This window comes from Corvus moneduloides, chromosome 10, assembly GCF_009650955.1.
Source record: "Corvus moneduloides isolate bCorMon1 chromosome 10, bCorMon1.pri, whole genome shotgun sequence".
Lineage (NCBI taxonomy): Eukaryota > Metazoa > Chordata > Aves > Passeriformes > Corvidae > Corvus > Corvus moneduloides.
The window spans coordinates 12,334,984-12,354,899 of NC_045485.1; the positions used below are offsets into that span (position 1 = coordinate 12,334,984).

Sequence of the window (19,916 nt, forward strand, 5' to 3'; positions counted from 1 at the left end):
ACAAAATCTCAGTATGATAAATACTTTAGACTAGACATAAAAATGTCAAAACGCAATACATAGGGATATCAGTATATGCTAATATAAAAAGACAAATGTGTGTCCAATATTCTAGATACTAAGCACTTAGATGTTAGTATAACGCATATGGAATAACTGGAAATTATGCCGTCTGCTACACTTCTCTCCCAATGATATTCCCACTACACTTTTGGAACTGAACAGGTAATAAAGTGAGGTACTTCTCACAATATGAAAGTTGTCTTTAACTGGTGAGGGCACAGTGTCAAACGAGATCAAGACTTTCACCCTTTTTCTTAATCTCTGTTATCTGTTGTGTGTTAGTTTTATAGAATGGTTCTGAGCCTGAGGCACTGCCGGGGACACCAGTCACAGGGACGCTGTGGAGGCAGCCTCACAGCACGGTACGTTCCTCAGCAGGGTGACTGCACTGTTCTTCCCCCCCGGAGTGGGATGGGACGAATGCTTTTCGAAGGATCAGGTGTAGTGTTCCAACGATAAAACGAGACACACCAACTGCCCCTTGCCAGCACTGGGAAAGAGAGAACCTGTCCCGTGGCACCAGCAAGCCAAGCTGGGACGCGGCGGTACGGCCAGAACCGCGGCGGGACCCCTGAGGGCGGGCGGCGCGCGCCCGCAGCGCTCTGAGGCTGCGGCGGCCACACGGAGAGTGGCGGACACTGCTGGCGCAGCACGGCCGTCCCGGGCCGGCCTCGGGTAGGGCGGTTTCCGCCGGCAGCGGGCGAGCGCTGGTGGCCCGGACGGAGCGGGGACGGAGACGACGGGTGGACACGGACACAGAGTCGCTCGCTCGCTCGCACGCACGCACGCACGCACACACAGACACACACAACATGGCGGCAGCCACCGCCAGCGCCGCGCCCCCTCCCACAGCGGCTCGAGAGTCCGGCGGGGCCGGGGGCCGAGGGGCGGGAAGGGCGCCGCGCCCCGCCCCCAGCGCCGGGATGGGGCGGGGAGGGGGCGGGGCCGCACGCGACTGTGCGGCGTCACGCGCAGCCAACCGCTGGCGGCCGGCGGCGCTCGCGCGAGGCCCCGCCCCCGGGGGCGTGTCCATCGGCGGGAGGGGGAGGAGCCCCCTGGGGCGGGGGGGGCTCGGCGGCGGCGGGAGCGGCGGCGGCGGAGCCCGAGCCCCTCCCCGGGGGCGGGTCCGCCCGGGCCCGCGCGCTGCAGGCGCCGCCCCCCCTCCCCTGCCCTCCCCCTCCCCGCCGGCCCCTCAGTAACTTGGCCGCCTTTTATCGGGCGGGCAGCGAGGCGGGGAGTTTATTGGAGCCGGAGCCGCGGCGCGGCCGGGGCGGGCAGCGAGCGCGGCGAAGGGCGGGGGGCCCGGCGCGGCCCGGGACGATGCTGCGGCTGGTGTCGCTGAAGTTGGGGCGGCTGTACCGCTACGTGAAGCTGGCGGTGCTGGGCAGCCTGGCGGCGGCGCTGGTGCTGAACACGCACTCGCTGCTGGCCTCGCTGCAGCGCAACGAGCTGTCGGAGCGGCGCTTCCTGCAGCTCAATAAGTGCCCGGCCTGCTGGGGCACCAGCTGGTGCCGCAAGTTCCTCAACGGGCAGCTGCGGCTGGAGAGCTGGGGCCGCCTGCGCCTGCTGGACTTCTTCAACGTGAAGAACGTGTACTTCGCGCGGTACGGGGAACCCCGTGAGGGCTCCCGCCGCGTCGTGCTGAAGCGCCTGGGCTCGGCGCAGGAGCTCGCCGACATCGACACCAAGATCTGCCGCCGTGCCACCGGCAGGGGCCGCTGCGACCTGCTGCAGGCGCTGCCCGCCACCGAGTTCGCCAGCCTGAACGGCGACGTGCGGCTGCTCACCCCCGGCGCCGTGGAGGGCTGGTCCGACCTGGTGCACTGCCCCTCGCAGCGCCTGCTCGACCGCCTGGTGCGCCGCTACGCTGAGACCAAGGATTCGGGCAGCTTCCTGCTGCGGAACCTGAAAGACTCGGAGCGCATGCAGCTCCTCATCACCCTCGCCTTCAACCCCGAGCCGCTGGTGCTGCAGGTAAGGGCGGCCGGCAGTGCCCCAGTGGGCGTCCGCCTGCTCCCGCCGGTGCTCCCGGTGCTGCCCGTCCCGGCGGGACCCTCGCCGGAATGGCCCTTCCTGCCCCTCGCCGCTGCCGCCGTGTCTGCGGGCGGGGGCCGAGGGCTCCCGGGCAGCTGGCCCCAAATCCCGCCGGATCGCGGGGGCCGCCGCTGGCTCTGTGCCCTGACTGACTCTCCTGCAGAGGTACCGGCGGGGCGGGCTGAGCAGAGGGTCTCGGGTCCCTGCCTCCGGGCAGGAGGCGTTTCTTTAGCTCGCTCAGCCTCATCAGCTCTCCTCCTTCCTTCCTCCCTCAAAGACTGCGTGTGTTTTCCCGATTTGCCGTCCTCCTCAGGGTTTTAACTCCATCCCCATACCGCTGTGCTGTCGGGTACCGAGCGGCAGCCGCCGTCCCGCAGGAGCGCAGCGGGTCAGTGCTGGCGGCTGATGCTCTCTGCTTACTTGTGCCTTTCGCATAGTTCGGTGTCAGCGTGTTCCACAATTCATATATTCCCAGGGAGCTGTGGGTGCCCGTGATTCATTTCTTAAGGTCTAGTTCAAGAGAGAGTGCGTAGAGACTGTGCTGCGATGCTGTTGTGCTTTCCTTGTCAGAAACTGACTCATGTGCTATGTCATGTTCTTAATGTGAACTAAATATAGTTACTGCTGGTAGAAATTAGAGATAGGTAACCGCTGAAGAGAGAACACTGTTCATTTATTCGTCGGTCTATTTTCGGACTACAAATACCTATTTCCTAGTCTTTAATTAGGGGCGTGGGTTATGTGCACCTACCTGAAATTTGTGCTTTAATATGTTACGTAAATTTTTACGTGAAAAATGCATAGGAAACTTCTATTCTGTGGCACCACGCAGTTGCTTCTATTCTATATCTATTCAGATGGGATGCCTTGCATTTTGGCTTTTAACATGATCAAGGGAATTCCCAAGTGTGCCTTTAGTATCTAGGTTTGGAATAAGAACTGTTTTGTCTAACTACTAAACTGTCCTTGCCTTTATCCAGTGTATGATTAAAATAATATTTGAAAATATGTTTTGAAAACATCACCTCATGATTACTGTTAACATCTGCTGTTTCTCTAGTGAGAGGCCAAGAAATGCTCAAAAAGCAGTGCTGCAAGGCTTTACCCTCCAGAAAGTTTGCCTACTGACTAATTTCTATAAAATCAATTTATGAACTTAATTACAAATTACATATGTTTTTGGGTGGTATGCATTCTGCCCTTCAGTCTCTCCATGTACAGCTCTTCAGTTTTGTTTTCAAAGTGTGTTTCCAGTTTGGTTCTCAGCAGACTTGAGGGAACAGTAAGTCTCTTCCATTTTGCTATGAAGTTGCTCCTGAGCACAGTGAGAAAGGAAACTCCACTTAAGTAAGAAAATCAAAACTGCTTTGCTCTGCTGAGTATATTCAGAAATTCTTTGAGAAGTGATTTGTTTTGGCTGCATTTCATACAACTTACTTTTTTGGTTTTCAACAGTGGTTTCAACATACTGAGCGTAGACCTAGATGGCCAGAGAACAGCTGTGTTTCTTCATAATTCACAGGGCAACGTATTCTTTACAAAGGGTATGGTACACTTGCAGCATTTACTGTAATGGGCTGGATCATAAGCAGTGGGTTGATTAAGACCGTTGATTCCTCTCAGCTTCTTGATGAACTGTAGAAGAGTCCTGAGATTGTCAAGCAAATTTGCTAAAGAGAATAAATCTTGGATGGACTTAAGCATTCTGCTCGACATTTATTTTAGCAAAGGTGCAGCTGAGAACAGAGCAGGTCAAACTGGTGGGAAATGAGACAGCTTTTAACAGTTCAGAGCATATTAAAGCAAGTCTGCCGCCTTTTAACAGATCAAAAATGTTTCATAGTGTTGTAAATGTTGATGTTTAGGCATAGCTTGGACAATATTTCTGGGGAGCTTCAGGCCAGCTTTGTGTGCTTAAACACTCCTAGTGTTTCTCCAGAAGAGTGTTAATTAACTTTGGTAATGGGTACTTGAGGTTTGAAGACCTTCCCTCAATTAGGAATGAAATATCTAAAATACATGAATCTGTATGAGCTCTTCCCATTCCCTAGTACTCCAGGCTCTGTGTCTACCTGAGAAACACGTAAGGAACGGGTAATTCTGTATTCTGCAGCTCTTGCAACAGCAACGTGCGAGAGGTGGTTACTTTCTAGAATTGATAACTGACTACTGAGAAGGTTGTTTGTATTAGTACGTAACATATATAAAACATTTTATGGTGTAGTTTCTGCAGTGTCGATGAAGGCAGGTAGTGCTATGGGAATGAAACTTATAGGCTTGTTTTAAAAATTATCTGCTTCCAAGAAAAGAAACCTACACAATGTTGTATGAAGAATCAGATTTTAATTTAAAATAAATCAATAAATAGATGGATTTAACTCATGCTGTCTGTCACTGGAGGGCACAAGGAAAAATATTGCTTATTTTTGCCTTGAGCCTTTCATGGAACACTACAGTGACTGAGCACTGTTATTCATAACAGTTTTGGTTTAGAAGTAGAGATAATGTCTAAACTCCTGGTGTACAGTGCATTTAAGTTCTGTGTTGCTTAATTGCATTACAGCTAAATGTAAATAGGCAATTTAGTAGGAATTCAAAGCTTGATCTTTCATTTATAATAGAAAATTCACTGTAGTCATCTACAAGACCCAGCAATTTGTGGATTATGAGGCTTTTCATCAGCGACTGGGATTTTAGCTTGAAGCCTGTGTGGAGTATGGATTATTCCTGAAGCGATGTTGCTCATGAACTGCATCGTCACAACTGATTTACAGCTTCTGCTGTGGGAATTTTTCAGGTGGGGCTTTAACCCATAGCCTGATGTTACTGTTCATCAGAAGTGTAACACTGCACAGTTTAGTGTAGATTACATGTTGTAATCCTAACTCACTATTTGTGTTTTTCATAACTTTCTTGTTAACCTTTGTTCACATCTATTGTCCAGGTGTACTCAGGGAAGAATTCAGACCCTTTTGCCATTTTACTTCATTAAGGAAATGGAATGACAGCGGTAGTATTGTTCAAGTACAGTTCACATATTTTTTTGGGGTATTAAAACACTAATATTTCTTCTGTAGAATCTTGCTAAACTACTCACTAATTAAATCCTTTTGCAGTTTTCATATGAATTCACATTTGAACGAAAGAACTTACATGCTAAAGATTTAACTTCTGATAGATTTGGGGTTTTTTCCTCTCTCCTCCTAATAGCTGTTTTCTGCAATAAAGATGAATACTTTTTAATAAAATAAGGTCATATTTGTAATCAAAATGCTACATCTAAATCAGTATTTCATATAGGCATGAACATTGTACTTGGACAAAAGCAACAACAAAACTTGGTGCTGTTTCAATTCATTCACTGATTAGCAGAGTGTTTTAAATGGGAATCACCTGGAGGATAGGATCTATGCATGGTATCTTATTTCCAACTGAATATGATGATGGTGTGCATCAAGCACTTGCAAAGATAGGTTGGCCGAAGTTGCCTTAGGAAGAAACAGAAAAATTTAAAAGATAACTTGAATTACAGACTGAGTGCAGTGTGACTGTTCGCTCTTTGTAGAATTCATAGAACTGCCATGGATGTAAGCAGATTTATCCTTGTGTTGGGACTTGATATAAACCACCCAGCTTCTAGTTTGTCTTGTAAAATACATGCAGTGGAGAAAGTTTTTGAGATTTTTTTCAACAGTGATATCTGCTTAAATAGTGGATGTTATTCAACTTTATCAAGTAACTTGATTAATTTTTATCTTCACTTGCAAGTTGGAACATAAACTTACTGTTAATAGAACCAAAAGGTGTGGTACCTCTTATTTTTCATAGAGCTCCTGCCCTGATCCCTGTCAGCCTCCAGATTTCCTCTTTGGAGGCGCTGTGGCAGTCTCCTAACAGTTTTGGATAACAGTTCTTGAGCTGCTGCTGTCGTGCCACTGTAGCTGCCATGCTGTGAGCCATGGTGTGCAACCACGCAGTGTCTGACACATTTTGCCAGTGGCAAAGTTTTAAGTTTAGTACTTAAAACAAGAAAAAACAACAATGCCCCAAATCCAGGGTAAAACCAGAAAATTTCTTTTCTCAGAGTTAGAGAAAGTTCAATCTGGCTCAAGACAGCTGAAATAAAAATTGTTTCTAGATTACAAAACTGTTTTTCAGTTAGATTGTATTTCTACTAAGATCTTATGCTTACCTGAAAAGACAGTTTATGTCTGTCCTGGCAAAACTGAAACACAGGGTTTATAAGTTGTTGTCACAAAAGTGCACATATAACTGGTCTTGCAACCCTCAATTTTGCCATTGTGTTGTTGGTTTACAGTGTTGCCAGGTGCCATATGGAAATGTCATTGTGTTTGCTTTGTTTTCAGAGTGTCGTGGTTTAACCCCAGCTGGGAACTCAGCCCCACGCAGCTCCCTCCTGTCACACTGGGATGAGGGAGAGAATTGGGAGAGTAGAAGTGAGAAAACTTGTGGGTTGATACCAAGACAGTTTAATAAGGAAGGCAAAGCCAAACAAGGGATTTGTTCAGCAATTCCCATGGGCAGGCACGTGCTCAGCCATTGCCAGGACAGCCGGGCTCCATCACATGGAATGGTGACTTGGGAAGATGTGCTGTCACTCTGGATGTGTGTCCCCCCTCCTTTCTTCTCCTTCCCCCCAGCTTCACATGCTGATCATGATGCCATATGGAATGGAATATTCCTTGGATCAGCTGTCCTGGCTGTGTCCCCTCTGAGCTTCTTGTGCACCCCCATTCCCCTCACTGGTGGGATGTGGAGCAGAAAAGGCCTTGGCTTTGTGTAATCACTGCTCAGCAACAGCTGAAGCATCCCTGAATTATCAATGCCATTTCCAGCACAAATCCAAAACACAGCCCCACACCAGCTACTATGGAAAAAATTAGACCAACACAAAGCAAACTTGGAATTTGCACACATACTTTGCTGTTAAGGTAAAATGCTTTCACGTAAGGAATATTTCTTCTAACTCTAGAAGGTATCTGCCAATTAAATCCAGAGTGCATTAATGCAACTTTGTCTCAAGCTGTAGCTTTTAACAACCAGTTTAAATGACAATTCTTCAAAGAATGATAGTGAACATTTGTGTCTGGGATTTAAATTACAAGTCTCAAGGACTTTTATTTCTCTAAGAGGAAATGCCAATCTCTATGTGCCAAATAGTAGTATTTCTGCATTTTTAATAGCCTGTGTAAATCATTGCCCCTCCCTCAGATATGGTTTTAGTTCTCTAAATACTTAAGCTTAATGGCTTTATTTTTCTCACAACTTCTGATCATTCTTATTCCTTGTGGGGAAAAAGCAAAACAAAACAAACCCAACAGCTGTATCTCTATTCCTAGTATAATTACTCTGCATGAACAGTCTGTTGCCGCATAACCTAAAATTATTCTGGTTTCTCTACATGTCATCATTGGGTTTTCTGTTTGATTTTGTTATGGGGAGAGCAATAGTTGACATCTGGTAAACATATATTAAAACTTCAGCTGATCACTTTGAAACAATTTCTTGCACAGAATTCACTCAAAGTAGCAATTTAGCCAAACGTTCCACAGAATCTTTTTGCTGATCTAGACATAAGAAGTAAATGGGCAAATTCCTCTATTTTTTCATACACGCTCTTCTAATCATAAGTTATTTTTTGTAGCTCTATTCTAAATACATTGGTAGAATGTAGAATGGCAATTCAGTTTTAATACTTGGGACCCTTTAAACTTTCTTCTTTACTCAATTTGGTGTTTCTGATCTGTAATTCTGCTGCCATAAACCAAGTAGTGGATTTAAGGCAGTTATCTGCACTACCTGACATGTCCTTGAGTGGACTTATTTAAATCCTGGCTCATACAGATACTAGGATTTTAATAGACTGAATTTCCATTGTGAATCTTTTTAAAAGGAATGGAAAATTGTTCTTTGTTGAATTAAAATGGAGTGGCCTCATGTTACAAGAATGTTCCACTGATTTGGTTGTATTGAAAACTGAAGAATCATTTTTTGCAGTGACATATGACTGTACATATTAGACCAGAATTGGCTTGTACTTGTCATGTTAACTGTCATATTTAATTATGTTCCTTAAATTATCAAAACTATTCTCATTCTTCTTTCTAGTGAAAGTTCCCTAGACTGAAAACATGTAGGGTAAATTATAAGGGATATTTTAAAATAGTCTAGAAATTCTTGACGTTATTGTGGGGTGTATATTATGATGAATGGCTGTCTGAATTTAAAGGCTGCAGGGAAGTCACTATATAGACTTAAATAGAAATTCTCCTGAGAAATTCTTGCTCTTGTAGTTTTCAGTAGCAGAAAAATGCTTGTTACCCCACATTACAAACTTTGTAATACCAATGTTGTTCTGGTATGTCAGATGTATAGGGGGAGTTGTGTTTTACTTCCCTGAATTAAGTAATTGAGGCTTTGTTTTTGTCTCGCTCACTACTGATGAGAAGTAAATACACAGTGATTATTTTCATCTGTTGCAAATTTAATCTGAACAAACTTTTATGAACTACGAACTAATTTGAACAGGTGACAACCAATAATGACATTAAATTTGCTTTACTATGGTTCTCGAGTTTAATCATTGTTCATTAATTTATTTGGAAAAGAGGCATATCTCTGCTGGCATTGTGAAATACAGCTTTTATAGCTGAGGTGTTCAACTTAAAAATTGAGTATTTAGAATTTTGTGTATTTTTGTCCTATAGTATGTCAATTAAGCCTGGTATGTACTTCTTGTTGGCATGAATTGTATGTAATAACTGTTTGAAATGTAGTCAAACTTGAACAGCGGTCAAATAAATAAAAGAAACGTGGTTTCAATGGGAACACCAATGTTTGGAGTATTCTTGTTCACTCTGTGCTGTTGGCTATATATGTATAACTTCTGTGGGACTTCTAGGTAAATGTCAAATGGTGTGGCATATAGTTCAGAATTAAATGGTTTTCATTGTACTCACTAGCATTCAGAAAATCATTTGAATACATATCTTCCAGAATGCAGATCAATTCCTGACAAAAGGAGGCATCTGTGTTTAGACTGTGCTTTGTAACTCCTTTGATCCGAAAAGCATCATTGTAAAATCTGCTCTCCAGCTCTTCGTGGTTCCAGAGCTCTGCTTATTTGCCTCGGTACTAGTACAAGTGCTGCTTTTGTTTACACTGCAGAATCAGCAGTGCTCTGAGAGAGAACCAATTTTCCTTTTGAGGAAGAACATGCTATTTAAATTCTCCGTGCCGTGCCTGTTTGTGCCTGGGCAGATGCGGTTTAGCAGGATGATTTAATGAAGGCGTCAGGGAGAGGGTAATTTTGCCATGAAGTTCTTCAGGGTCCCACGGAGAGAAGTCCCCACTCTGTTTTGTGTGTGTTTTTTAAAATTTCATCACATATAAGAGGTAGGTCTTTGTTTGGGCAGATTTTGTCTGGGGTATTTTTTCTGAGCTGGAACTCACTTCCTGCAAATGTTGGAGGTGACATACAGAGAATCTTCTGGAATAGTTTTGAGAATGAAAAGCTTGGATTTTAGTGATACAGTGGAACAAAAATGTCAGTTGTTACTTAAGCTGGTCTGGCTTTTTGGTCTTGATTATGAGTTTTATGCTTCATTATGATAAACTAATACTCTTTTAAGTGTTTAATTCAAAGGGGATTTGTGTTACTGCAGAATACAATAGGCTTTATCAGCTTCAAGCTGGTGAGTCTTCACTGCCTGATCTAAGTCACAGCTCTGAACAAAATGCACTGGCACATTTTGGCATCTTCTCAGGTTTAGACAGATGGAAGTGAGGAAGACAAATGCACTGATAGTGTGTTTTCTGCTTCAGTGAAGTGATAAATTTGCTCTGTTAATTCTTAATATTTTTTCTGAGACTACAGTGTATTTTTTTTAAAGGCATAAATGCAGTATTATTCTTTCAGGAACAGCATATCTGTTGTCCCTTTGACAGGGTTTGTTTAGGTTTTTGAGCCTTGCTTAGAGAGATATCTTGGAGCTACACTAATTAGAGCAAGCAAAATATGTTTTGGGGGTGTGTCAGTGGGAATGAAGGTAGCAGAAGTTTTTGGTATCTTTACTGTTTTCCGGCTTTCTGTTAGAAGGTTATACATATTTGTCTGAATACAGAAAGATAACAGCGTTATTGAGGGGGAACTTACTAAGCTACCTATTTGTAGTTTTTGATATGTGTTACTTTATTTTAAAACACATTAAAAAGTTTAAATATCTATGGTTTCCATGGCATTTATGTGTGTGTTCACAGATGAAATGTGAGTGGGTGCATCAGAATCAGATTATTTTGTCACAAAACAGCTGATTCTGGTTTTCAGCAAGAGCTTAGTTTTTACCTTAATTGTCAAATGCACATTTTTAAGTCTGCAAATAGCATATTCAAGTACAAAATTATCTAATTAAATATTTAGACTACTGATAATTTGAGAAAATAAAACCAAAACCAAGGTTATGCATTACTCCACAGAAATCAGATTTTTGACAGCGATCTATGAAGCTTTTTGTTTCTAAATGCAACTTGTTCATGGAAAACATGTTTATTAGTCATACAGATTTGTTTTCATTTCTTACTTTCAAAATTTTAATACATGAACAAAAAAATCCTTGTGTTAAGTTAGCTGCAGTTTCCTCTTAGAAAACACCTTTCAAAATAGAATAGTGCAAAAAGTTACAAATCGCTGCTTGCAAAGACAAGAGATCTGCACCTCAATTAATATTCTTGTCAAATTCACCAAGTGAATATAAAAACTGCTGAATGAGGCACTTGTACATATTTTTATCCCCTTCTTCGGCTACTGACTTGGGTAATGAAGTGTAGATGTGGCTGTTACATGCCAGTTGGAAGGGGGCCAAAGCAGAGATGTTGTTTGTACATGTGCAGATGTTGGCAGGATTCCCCGAACTCCTGTTGTCAAAAGATGTTTTTATTGCCACAGTGTTATAAATATATCTGTTACAGCATGGCATGCAGATATTCTACTGGTAACATGAAGGTGTGCACTTCTGAATAAACCAGACTGCTCCTAGGATTTCTTGTCTGAAATGAAATTCAGTGTACACAGTGCAGGAACCATAATAGATATATTTGAAAGATCAGTGTCTAAAGCTGTACCTCGAAAATCAGTTTAATCCATTACATAAATCACTGCTGCTGCTGGAAAGGAAAAGTCCCCTTAGCTCCTTCTCTCTTCTGCACTCGGCTGTTGAGGCCTTCTCTCTTCCTCTCACCAGTACATCCCAGCCTGTGATGATATCGATCGGGCTCTGAGCCAATGGAGCACCAGCCCAGCAAGTACCAGCCTTGCTTTCCTAATGATGTGCAGGGGATTGAAATGAGTGTGCTTGGTGGGTTGGAAGGGAGGGACACCTTTGCTTCCAATGGTAGCACATCCTTTGCCAGGTTCAACTGCTTGTGGTTGAATTTGTGTTTGAAAAGGGAGGCAGAGTCATAAGCAGGGCAGGATTGGAACATAGAAAAGGAGAACCATGGAAAAGAAAAGGAGTGGGGTGGTCCAAAGTAATATTTAAATAAAAATATTTAAGCATCGAGTTGCATGCTGATACAATGCAGCAATATGAAAATGTCATGCACATTTGGTGAAATTAGTTAAGCCTGTGCTTATCAGGAAATAGAATCAGGTAACTTTTCTCCAATTTAAAGAGAAGTTTATCTGATGTAGGTAAAATAATTTCATTTGATGGAAAACAGCCATTTGCTTCTTATTTTGTTTTGGTTCAGGGCTGAATACAGTCATGATAAATGCACATGAAATACCCCTTTGGTGACATTTATTGATACCACAGCCATGTTTTTATTATATAGTCTGCTTAGAATAAGTAAGGAATACTGAACTAGCGCATACTTCAGTTGTTGGAAGGTTATTTTGTTAACCACAAAACAAGTAAAAATGCCCCCAAAATCCTCTTAACTCTGGAATGTGACACTTGACCTGAACTGGCAGATATTTGGCTGTACTTACCACCTTCATTAATTGCCCTGAATCCTGCAGGTAAATAAGCCTGGAGGCTGGATAATGTCTTCCCTATTGCATGGTAGATTTAATTACTGAGAGAGATTTAGTTCTGCTGAGTTATGTGGTATCACAGCTTGAAAATGCCATACTGGTCTCAAATCTGTGAAATTAGTTCTGTATTATTGTCAGGATTTATCACAACCTGTTTTGCTTACGTGAGTAGATCACGTGATAAAAATAGAGTTGAAGTTCAGACATACAGACACGTCAAAAACTTTGAACCTATTCTGTAATTAACATGGCTCTTTTGCCCAACCAAGAAGGGTGGTTCTTTGCAGTGGTAAACATGGTTACTTGCCCAGAAATTGTCTTCTACGCTTTGCCACCTTAGAGAGCAGCTTCATGCCTTTTTGCCATAAAAATGGCAAACGTTGTCAATTATGTATATTAATTATGATTTTAGTTTCTTCACGTGTACTATATAGACAAGGTTTGTTATATTAGGCACCTCTTCCCTGCATGGTCTTGTAGTTCAGATCCGTCTACATGAGGTGTTTCCTTCCAGTCTCTTTCCCCAGTTTACAATAAGTGTTTTCTTCCATTGTGGTTTCCAGGAGGTATAAAGCTTTCATGCATCCTGAAACGCCACCATGCTGTTCACCCCAACTGTGGTAGAACCTTTGCTACATCATTGCTGCAGAATTGGTCATGAGTTGTGTCTGGTGACATGATAGCAAGGTAGAACACGAGGAAGGGGCATGGGCACGTGGTATCTCCTAATAGTTAAAATTAGTGTACATCATACTCTTAGAGTGCTAACTTCTATAAATTTGTGGTTTCTTAAATTAGTGCTTTTGTAGTTTCTTCCTGTTGCATTCCTATTCAGCATTCCTCCACAGTTTGGAGGGTACTTTTTAAGTGCTTGTCCATATCGAAGTCCTAGGGCACATTCAGCATAGCTGAATTAGGAAAACCATGCTGGTGTGTTGTGGGTTGTTTTGTAATTGCTTTTAGTGTGTCATTTCTGTTCAGTCTCTTGTGTTAACTTCACAGAAAGGTACTGTTGGAGACAGATTTTACTGTTGATAAAAATGTTAAGTGGCCCTGTGTAAGAAGCACATAGTATAAATAGAGCAATTAATCAAGAGATAGACTGTTATGGTATACGAGAAAAATAAGAAACCTCAAAAGAATCCCATCAACTAGGAAAAATGGAAGGGATGGTGATGGAGAGAAGGAGGTGCCACTTTGTGAAGTTTTTTTTCTTTAGATTATTAAAAGAATTGATTTTAATTAAAAGATCAAATGCAAGAATATCTTGATGGGAAATATACTTGAATTACTACAAGAGATGTGTAATAAAACACCAAGAGAAAAAGATGGTTGGTGGAATTGTGTGTGTGAATATATGTGAGTGTGTGTGTATATATGGAAAGCTAGATATGGGTTGTGTATTGCTTCAGGTCATCCAACTTTTTCCCTTCACTAGTTCAGCAAGGCCTCTTGCTCACATAAATACATTTTCTATTGTTTTTCCTTTCCCTTTGAAACTTAGAAATATATGGATTATAGTTTTGATGGGTATTTACAGCTTTTTCTTCTAAGTTTTATTGAAAAGCCTTTTAAAATCTAAACTGTTTTGTATTAATTAAAATGTCAAAAATTTTTTATATACAGAGTTTTCCATCTGATGAGGGTTGGCCATTCGCAAAGTACTTGGGAGCGTGCGGAAGAATGGTGGCTGTCAACTATGTGGGAGAAGAGCTGTGGAGTTACTTTAATGCACCATGGGAGAAGCGAGTGGATCTGGCCTGGCAATTAATGGAAATAGCTGAGCAGCTGACAAATAATGACTTTGAATTTGCACTCTACCTCCTTGATGTCAGCTTTGACAACTTTGCAGTGGGACCAAGAGATGGAAAAGTTATCATTGTAGATGCAGAAAACGTTCTGGTAGCAGACAAAAGGTTGATCAGACAGAGTAAGTTTCTTCTTTCACTCCCCTCACCCCATGTGTCTCACTTCTTTCTCTGCAATATTTAAAGTATGTGTGGTTGCTAAATACGTATTTTGTTGGCTTTACAACTAGACTACTAATTAACAAACGAATTAGCTTTCTTCTGCAGTTAGACTACTAATTAGCTTGACCAATTTGTCAATTTCATGAAGAGCGTACCTGGACACTTTTAAGTACTGTAAAGCTGCATAAAGGAAGAGATGGGGATGGGAAGAGAGTGTTGATGCTGGGTGTGTTTGGACAAATGGACAGATAAGCAGCCTGGCTGTCTTGTCTACCTTAGCTAAGAGAGAGAGGTCCCTTTTGTCTTTTCCCGGAAGCACTTTTAGAGGTCTTGGAATTCTACTTTCCGTGAGTGACTAACAGTGTTAGTGCCTGCTTTGCCTTAGTCCCATAGCCTGACTTTGCTTCAGTGGTTCTGGTTGGTTCTCTAATAATGGAACTGAAGGAATGGGTGATTATAGTGCTGTTTCCAAATTAATTTTCTTTCTGTCAACTGTAAAAGCTCAAAGCAGTGGCAGCAGAAGAGGTGTTTGACAAAGTGACATCACATAGGCTTATATTCTTTTTGAGCTTATAAGGAAGATTTAACAGACCTAAGGGCTGGAGACATTGAACATGAGACCCTGGATTCTGCAGAAGTTCATGGCAACAGGCCAAGTGATTCCAGTTTGCTTTGGGTGAATGGATTTATTAAGCTTTGCATATAGGCTTCATATGTTGTGCTGCAGAATTAAGTTTTGGACTGTGTTTTTCTATCCCCACACTTTTCTACAAGGAAATGCGTTTCGGGGTTGTTTGTTTGGTTGTTTTTTATTAGATTTATTATACGTTCTAAAGCTTAGATTAAAACTTTATGAGCCTACCAAGGAAACCTTTTAATGTGTTGGATATCCAGTACATTTACTTTAGAACTCTGTCCATTCCATTCTTTTCTGTTCTGTTCCTTTCCTTCCCTCTTAAAATAATATTACTGAAGGCTTTCATTTTTGGAGCATGTCTGAATTGCTCAGGCAGAAAGACATCCAGATGAACTCTGAAAATGTTGATATGTATGTGGAATAGGAGCGAGTAGCTCCTTGCAGAAGCTGAATGCTGGAAGTGTCACATCTGTTGTCCCAGCCAGGATTTTGGTGTGTGATCTATGATCTAAATCAAGAACACAATAACTTGTGTTGTGGTTGACATTTAATACTGATTTCATGAATCTTCTGGAAAGTTCCATTAGACAATCTCTGTCCAGAATGATTAATATGCCTGTTCAGCTATTTCAGTGTGTACGTTCTATCCAGTTGCACTCTACAGTAGTACCTGATTGTACTCTGTGTGGGATATATCATGTTTGAATTTGCTGAAGCCCTTTTTTCCCATTCTCCTTTGCTGGATTTTTTTCCACATTGAATTTACTGTTAATTCTACACATCTTACACCATGTTTTTATAGTTTTAACTGTCATTCTTCAGTACTCTTTTTTTTTCTAAACTGTCAGTGTGCCGTGAATGAGAAGACCAATAGTCAGCTCAGAGACTAGCCAAGCACAGATTAATTTTTTTTTGTACCTCACACTGCTAAGAGAGATCTGCAAAGCTATGGGACTCCATGACAAGGACCTCTTCTCAAAGCTGGCAGTAGTCTGGAAACTTAAGATGAAAGTTTTCTAGCAATAAGTAGTAAGAACTCACGAGAACTCCCACTTAGTAACCTTTTAAGTATTATTACTGCATAAGGTATGTTATGTAGATCAGGTTTTAAGTTAAAGAAAACTACCAAGGAGAGAGGTTTGTACTTGTACATAAATGCCATTTGCTTTGCTGAATTTTACTTTCTTCAAAGATTATAAGTAATGCATCTGCTTTTTTATATTCTTAATGGTTACTGCCATGTCAAAAGTAAGATAGAAGATAAAGTTTCAGAAGTTTATAGTAATTACTTTGGAATGTTGTTTTAGGCTTTGGTAGACCACTTGCCAGCAGTAGTTTCCAGGGCAACTGGAGAAACCAAATCTATGTTGCTAGAATAAATCATGTTGCTTGTTTGTTTTTCTCTCAGCTTTGGCTGTGGATTGTTCTCTGGTACTTGCTCATGCTACATTTTTTCCTCTGGGTATGTGTGAATGTAGATTTCATGTGTTTACTCAGCAAAGAGAAGGAAGCAAAACCAGCAGCAATCTATTTTGCCCTCTTTCTTTCTTTCCCTTATTTTTTGTTTTGTCAGGACCATTTCAGCAGAAGGATGTACCAAACTATCAGATGCAGTTTTAGGCCAATACATTTCAGAGTTTATCTAAACAAAATTGGTTTGTAGTTTAAATGTTAGCAGTTTGCTGTGTATTGAGCTTCTGATGGTATTCAGACACGCTTCTTCCTCCCCCCTCTCACTTCTTTTTCCTGTCTCCTTATATTTCACAGATAAACCTGAGAACTGGGACGTGTGGTACGAAAGCAAGTTTGATGACTGTGATAAAGAAGCTTGTCTGTCCTTCTCTAAAGAGATTCTTTGTGCTCGTGTCACTGTGGACCACAACTATTACGCCGTTTGTCAGAACCTTTTGTCCAGACATGCCACATGGCGAGGCACTTCAGGGGGGCTCCTCCACGACCCCCCAGCTGAGATTGCCAAAGACGGGCGCCTGGAAGCCCTGCTGGATGAGTGTGCCAACCCAAAGAAAAGATACGGTCGATTCCAAGCCGCCAAGGAACTCCGGGAATACCTTGCACAACTGAGCAACAACGTGAGGTAGTCCACAGTGAAATTCTTTTGCAACACTGGCTAAAACACTATTGCAAAGACACATAGAAAAAAGAAGCTTTGGACTCATGTGTTAAAAAGAGAGAATAAAAAACCCTAGTTTATCAGTTTTCTAAATACTGTAAAAATAGAATTTTATGGTGTTATAATGTTCCTTTGCAAACAAACAAGGTACTTACTGAATTAAAACTTGAGCTACTATTGACTTTCCTCCCTAACTGTTTGAAAGGGAGTAGGTCACAAAAGACTGTGATAGCTTAATTGACAGCTTGTGTGTCAAAGGGTACTTTACATAAAACTGCATTAGTGTCACAGTTTTGTGAAACTGATGTTCTTACTTGGAAAGTCAAGTTAGACTGGCGGCCTGTTTTAAAGGCCTTTTTCCTGACATCATTGTCTCATTTTTGTGTTTGTTTAAACACCTTGAAGTGGCATTTACATCCAGGTAAATCTAGCTGTCTGCATTGTTTCAAACTGAACAGGCTTTCACATCAATGCTGTGCAGAACATTCCTACTGTGAGTGCAGGATTCTGAAGTTTACTGTCTAATTTTAGGGGGTTTTACACTGTATTTTGCCATGCTTAGACATTGTGGTTTGTTTTTTTGAGATCATCATAAACTCAAATTTCACTTGAACTAACATTTGTTTAATGTCTTCTGTGGTTCTGCTGTTGGAAATATCACTTAATGTAACTATTGTACAAAACTTCCCTTCGTGCCAGTATATACTGATGGCTGTTTAACAGGAAATCATGGTATGAGCAAACTCTTATTTTTAACAGAGATAATTTGAAAATTGGAAAGACACTACAATAAAAAGTTCAGTATTAATTTGAATTGGGGATAGAAGATTGACTAAAAATAAAAAATTACTAGTCTGGTGTAGTTAAGCATAAACCAAAGAAAATGGTTTTGTTTATTAGTTTTTGAACACATAGTAAACAAAAAATGCTATACTTTAGTGAAGCTAATAATTTTCAAAATTCAGATTTTGATTGTCCTAGGTTACTTTCTGAAGAACTTCTAAAACTGTGTACTTATGCTAGAGAAAACCCTCATTTGAATAATAATGTCAAGCAAGTTAGCAGTTTGTTTTACATCCTTCGAGGTGTGTTGAATGGAATTTCCTGAATATTCATCTTTTGGTTTACCAGTAAGCTGTACTCACTCTAGGTACCTTTTCATGAGCTAAGTTTGATTATTCCCAGTGCAGTTGAAATGGACTTGTTGAGGTTTGTGTAAATACAGAGTTGTTCTCATAAATCACAGTTTTTGTAAAAGCCTCAGTTACTGCTACAAGAACTCACTTGAAAGCTTGCTCCTCAGTTTTTGGTTTTGTTTAATTTTTACAACTACTATGCTTCATTTTCCTGAAATCTTGTTCATACAAATATACTCTTAGGAAATGTGTGCATATTACTTCTTGTAACAGTAATGAAGGAAACTAACATTTCTTAAATGCGTGTATAAAACACTATTTTGTACGAGCTAAACATAGTTCTGAGCAAGGTAATGTGTGCTACTTCCAAGAGCAGGCTGCTCTGCCTCCTGTACTGCATCAAAGCCTGATGGAAATTGTTCTGCAAGTGCAAGTGAGGGAAATGGCAAACTCACTGACTTCTTTCTCAAAGCTCAGAGTGGAGCTGTGCAGAGATGCAGAGTGCTCTTTGATTTCTTAAGTCGCTGTGTTTTGAGGACATGGTTTAATGGTGAAGATGGTGGTGGTGCTGGGTTGCTGGTTGGACTTGATGATCTTAAAGATCTTTTCCAACTTTAAAGATTCTATGATTAAGTATATTTTAGAATTGGAAATTCTCACTCTTACGCGATCATTGCCGCTGTAGTCTTAATTTGTTCCCAGTCCCTTGTCTTGTTTTCTGAAGTTAGAATGTTCAGTGCAGCTTTTAATTTTAATTTCTCCCCTCATTTGAACAGTTTTATGTGCTTGTTCTGGCACAAGCTATTGGAAAAGGTTCATGTTATATTTCTTCATAAAATCCACTTATTTGAAGAAAATAGACTAATCCTCAGACTAGGTACTACCACCCTACCATAAAAGCCTTGACTTACCACTACAGTTGATTTTTAAACATCTACCACATTTCCCAAAGAGAGAGTGGAGTATGATTGTTGAAGTTGTGAAGGAATCGAACACTGCCAGTTTTGGTTACTACTTGAGACAGTTCTGTAACTGTCAGAATGTTCTGTTAGATTTTGTTTGGGGTTTAGTCCCTCCAGAAACAAGTTACTAAAGCTGCTTGTAAAAGGAACTTTGAAGTGAAAAGAAAACAAGCCGCAAAAACCCCCACTACAACAAAAACACTACAGGGAAAACATTGTGGAGAGCAATAAATCTTGTTCCATTTGCACCTGTGAGATATTTATTGTACAATAACAATTTATATTTTTAGTCATTGCCCATTATTATTGATGAACATGGTGAAATATTTTTGAATGAGATGTTTGGGGTTTGTATGTGCATTAAAATTGTCCTTTTGTACTGTAAGTTACTGTTTGTTTGGAATATTTTATCAAAATTGTCTCCCTGTGCCTTTATATTATAAGAAAGTTGTTTCTGCAACTTCTAATGATATTAATAAAGAATACTTTAAGAACCTTGTCTCAGCTATTCATTTTCAGGTCAGTAAGTCTTTTAGGATTAACTGAGTCTTTTGGGATTGTCGTAGTCTAGCATGCATTAAAATATACATAGAACTAGTTTTTGTAGTGTTCCAGAATGCACCATCATCAGAAGTGGGGATTTTTGGTAGTTTCACATATTAAAAAATTTGTTTACTGTTACAAATTAATTTTGATTTTCTCAGTTAGAAGAAGGGCCTACCTCCTCCATCAGGAGAGGGCATGGAAAAATATGACCAGAATTCTGAGCAAAGAAATTGGGGGAATATTGCTGGGGAATTGAATGAAGGGAAACTTGCTGACTTCAGTGCCTTACGGTAGAAAATTAGTATACCAATAATGGGCCTAATTATTCCCCTTCTTATAGAATATCAGGAGCAATTTTAATTGTTTATTTAGATACACTCATT

At 41.1% G+C, this 19,916-nt stretch overlaps 1 protein-coding gene across 2 annotated transcripts; it reads left to right on the plus strand.

Annotated features, from left to right (window-relative positions):
* Positions 1-1,316: 1,316 nt before the first annotated feature.
* On the plus strand, positions 1,317-19,481 carry DIPK2A (divergent protein kinase domain 2A). Of its 2 annotated transcripts, none has more exons than XM_032119572.1 (3): positions 1,317-2,037; positions 13,778-14,081; positions 16,526-19,481. In XM_032119572.1, the coding sequence occupies exons 1-3, from the start codon at positions 1,384-1,386 to the stop codon at positions 16,855-16,857; spliced, it is 1,290 nt and encodes a 429-aa protein (XP_031975463.1). In that variant the 5' UTR covers positions 1,317-1,383; the 3' UTR covers positions 16,858-19,481. The 2 variants fall into 2 exon arrangements, with proteins under 2 accessions (XP_031975463.1, XP_031975464.1); XM_032119573.1 differs by lacking the exon at positions 1,317-2,037 and adding an exon at positions 12,733-12,838.
* The last annotated feature ends 435 nt before the right edge of the window (positions 19,482-19,916 follow it).

Excerpts from the sequence above, each read along its gene's own strand:
- DIPK2A (XM_032119572.1), top strand. The coding sequence starts at position 1,384 with ATGCTGCGGCTGGTGTCGCTGAAGTTGGGGCGGCTGTACCGCTACGTG. Across the intron at positions 2,038-13,777 it reads CCGAGCCGCTGGTGCTGCAG|AGTTTTCCATCTGATGAGGG; the intron begins GTAAGGGCGGCC and ends TTTTATATACAG. Across the intron at positions 14,082-16,525 it reads CAAAAGGTTGATCAGACAGA|ATAAACCTGAGAACTGGGAC; the intron begins GTAAGTTTCTTC and ends TATATTTCACAG.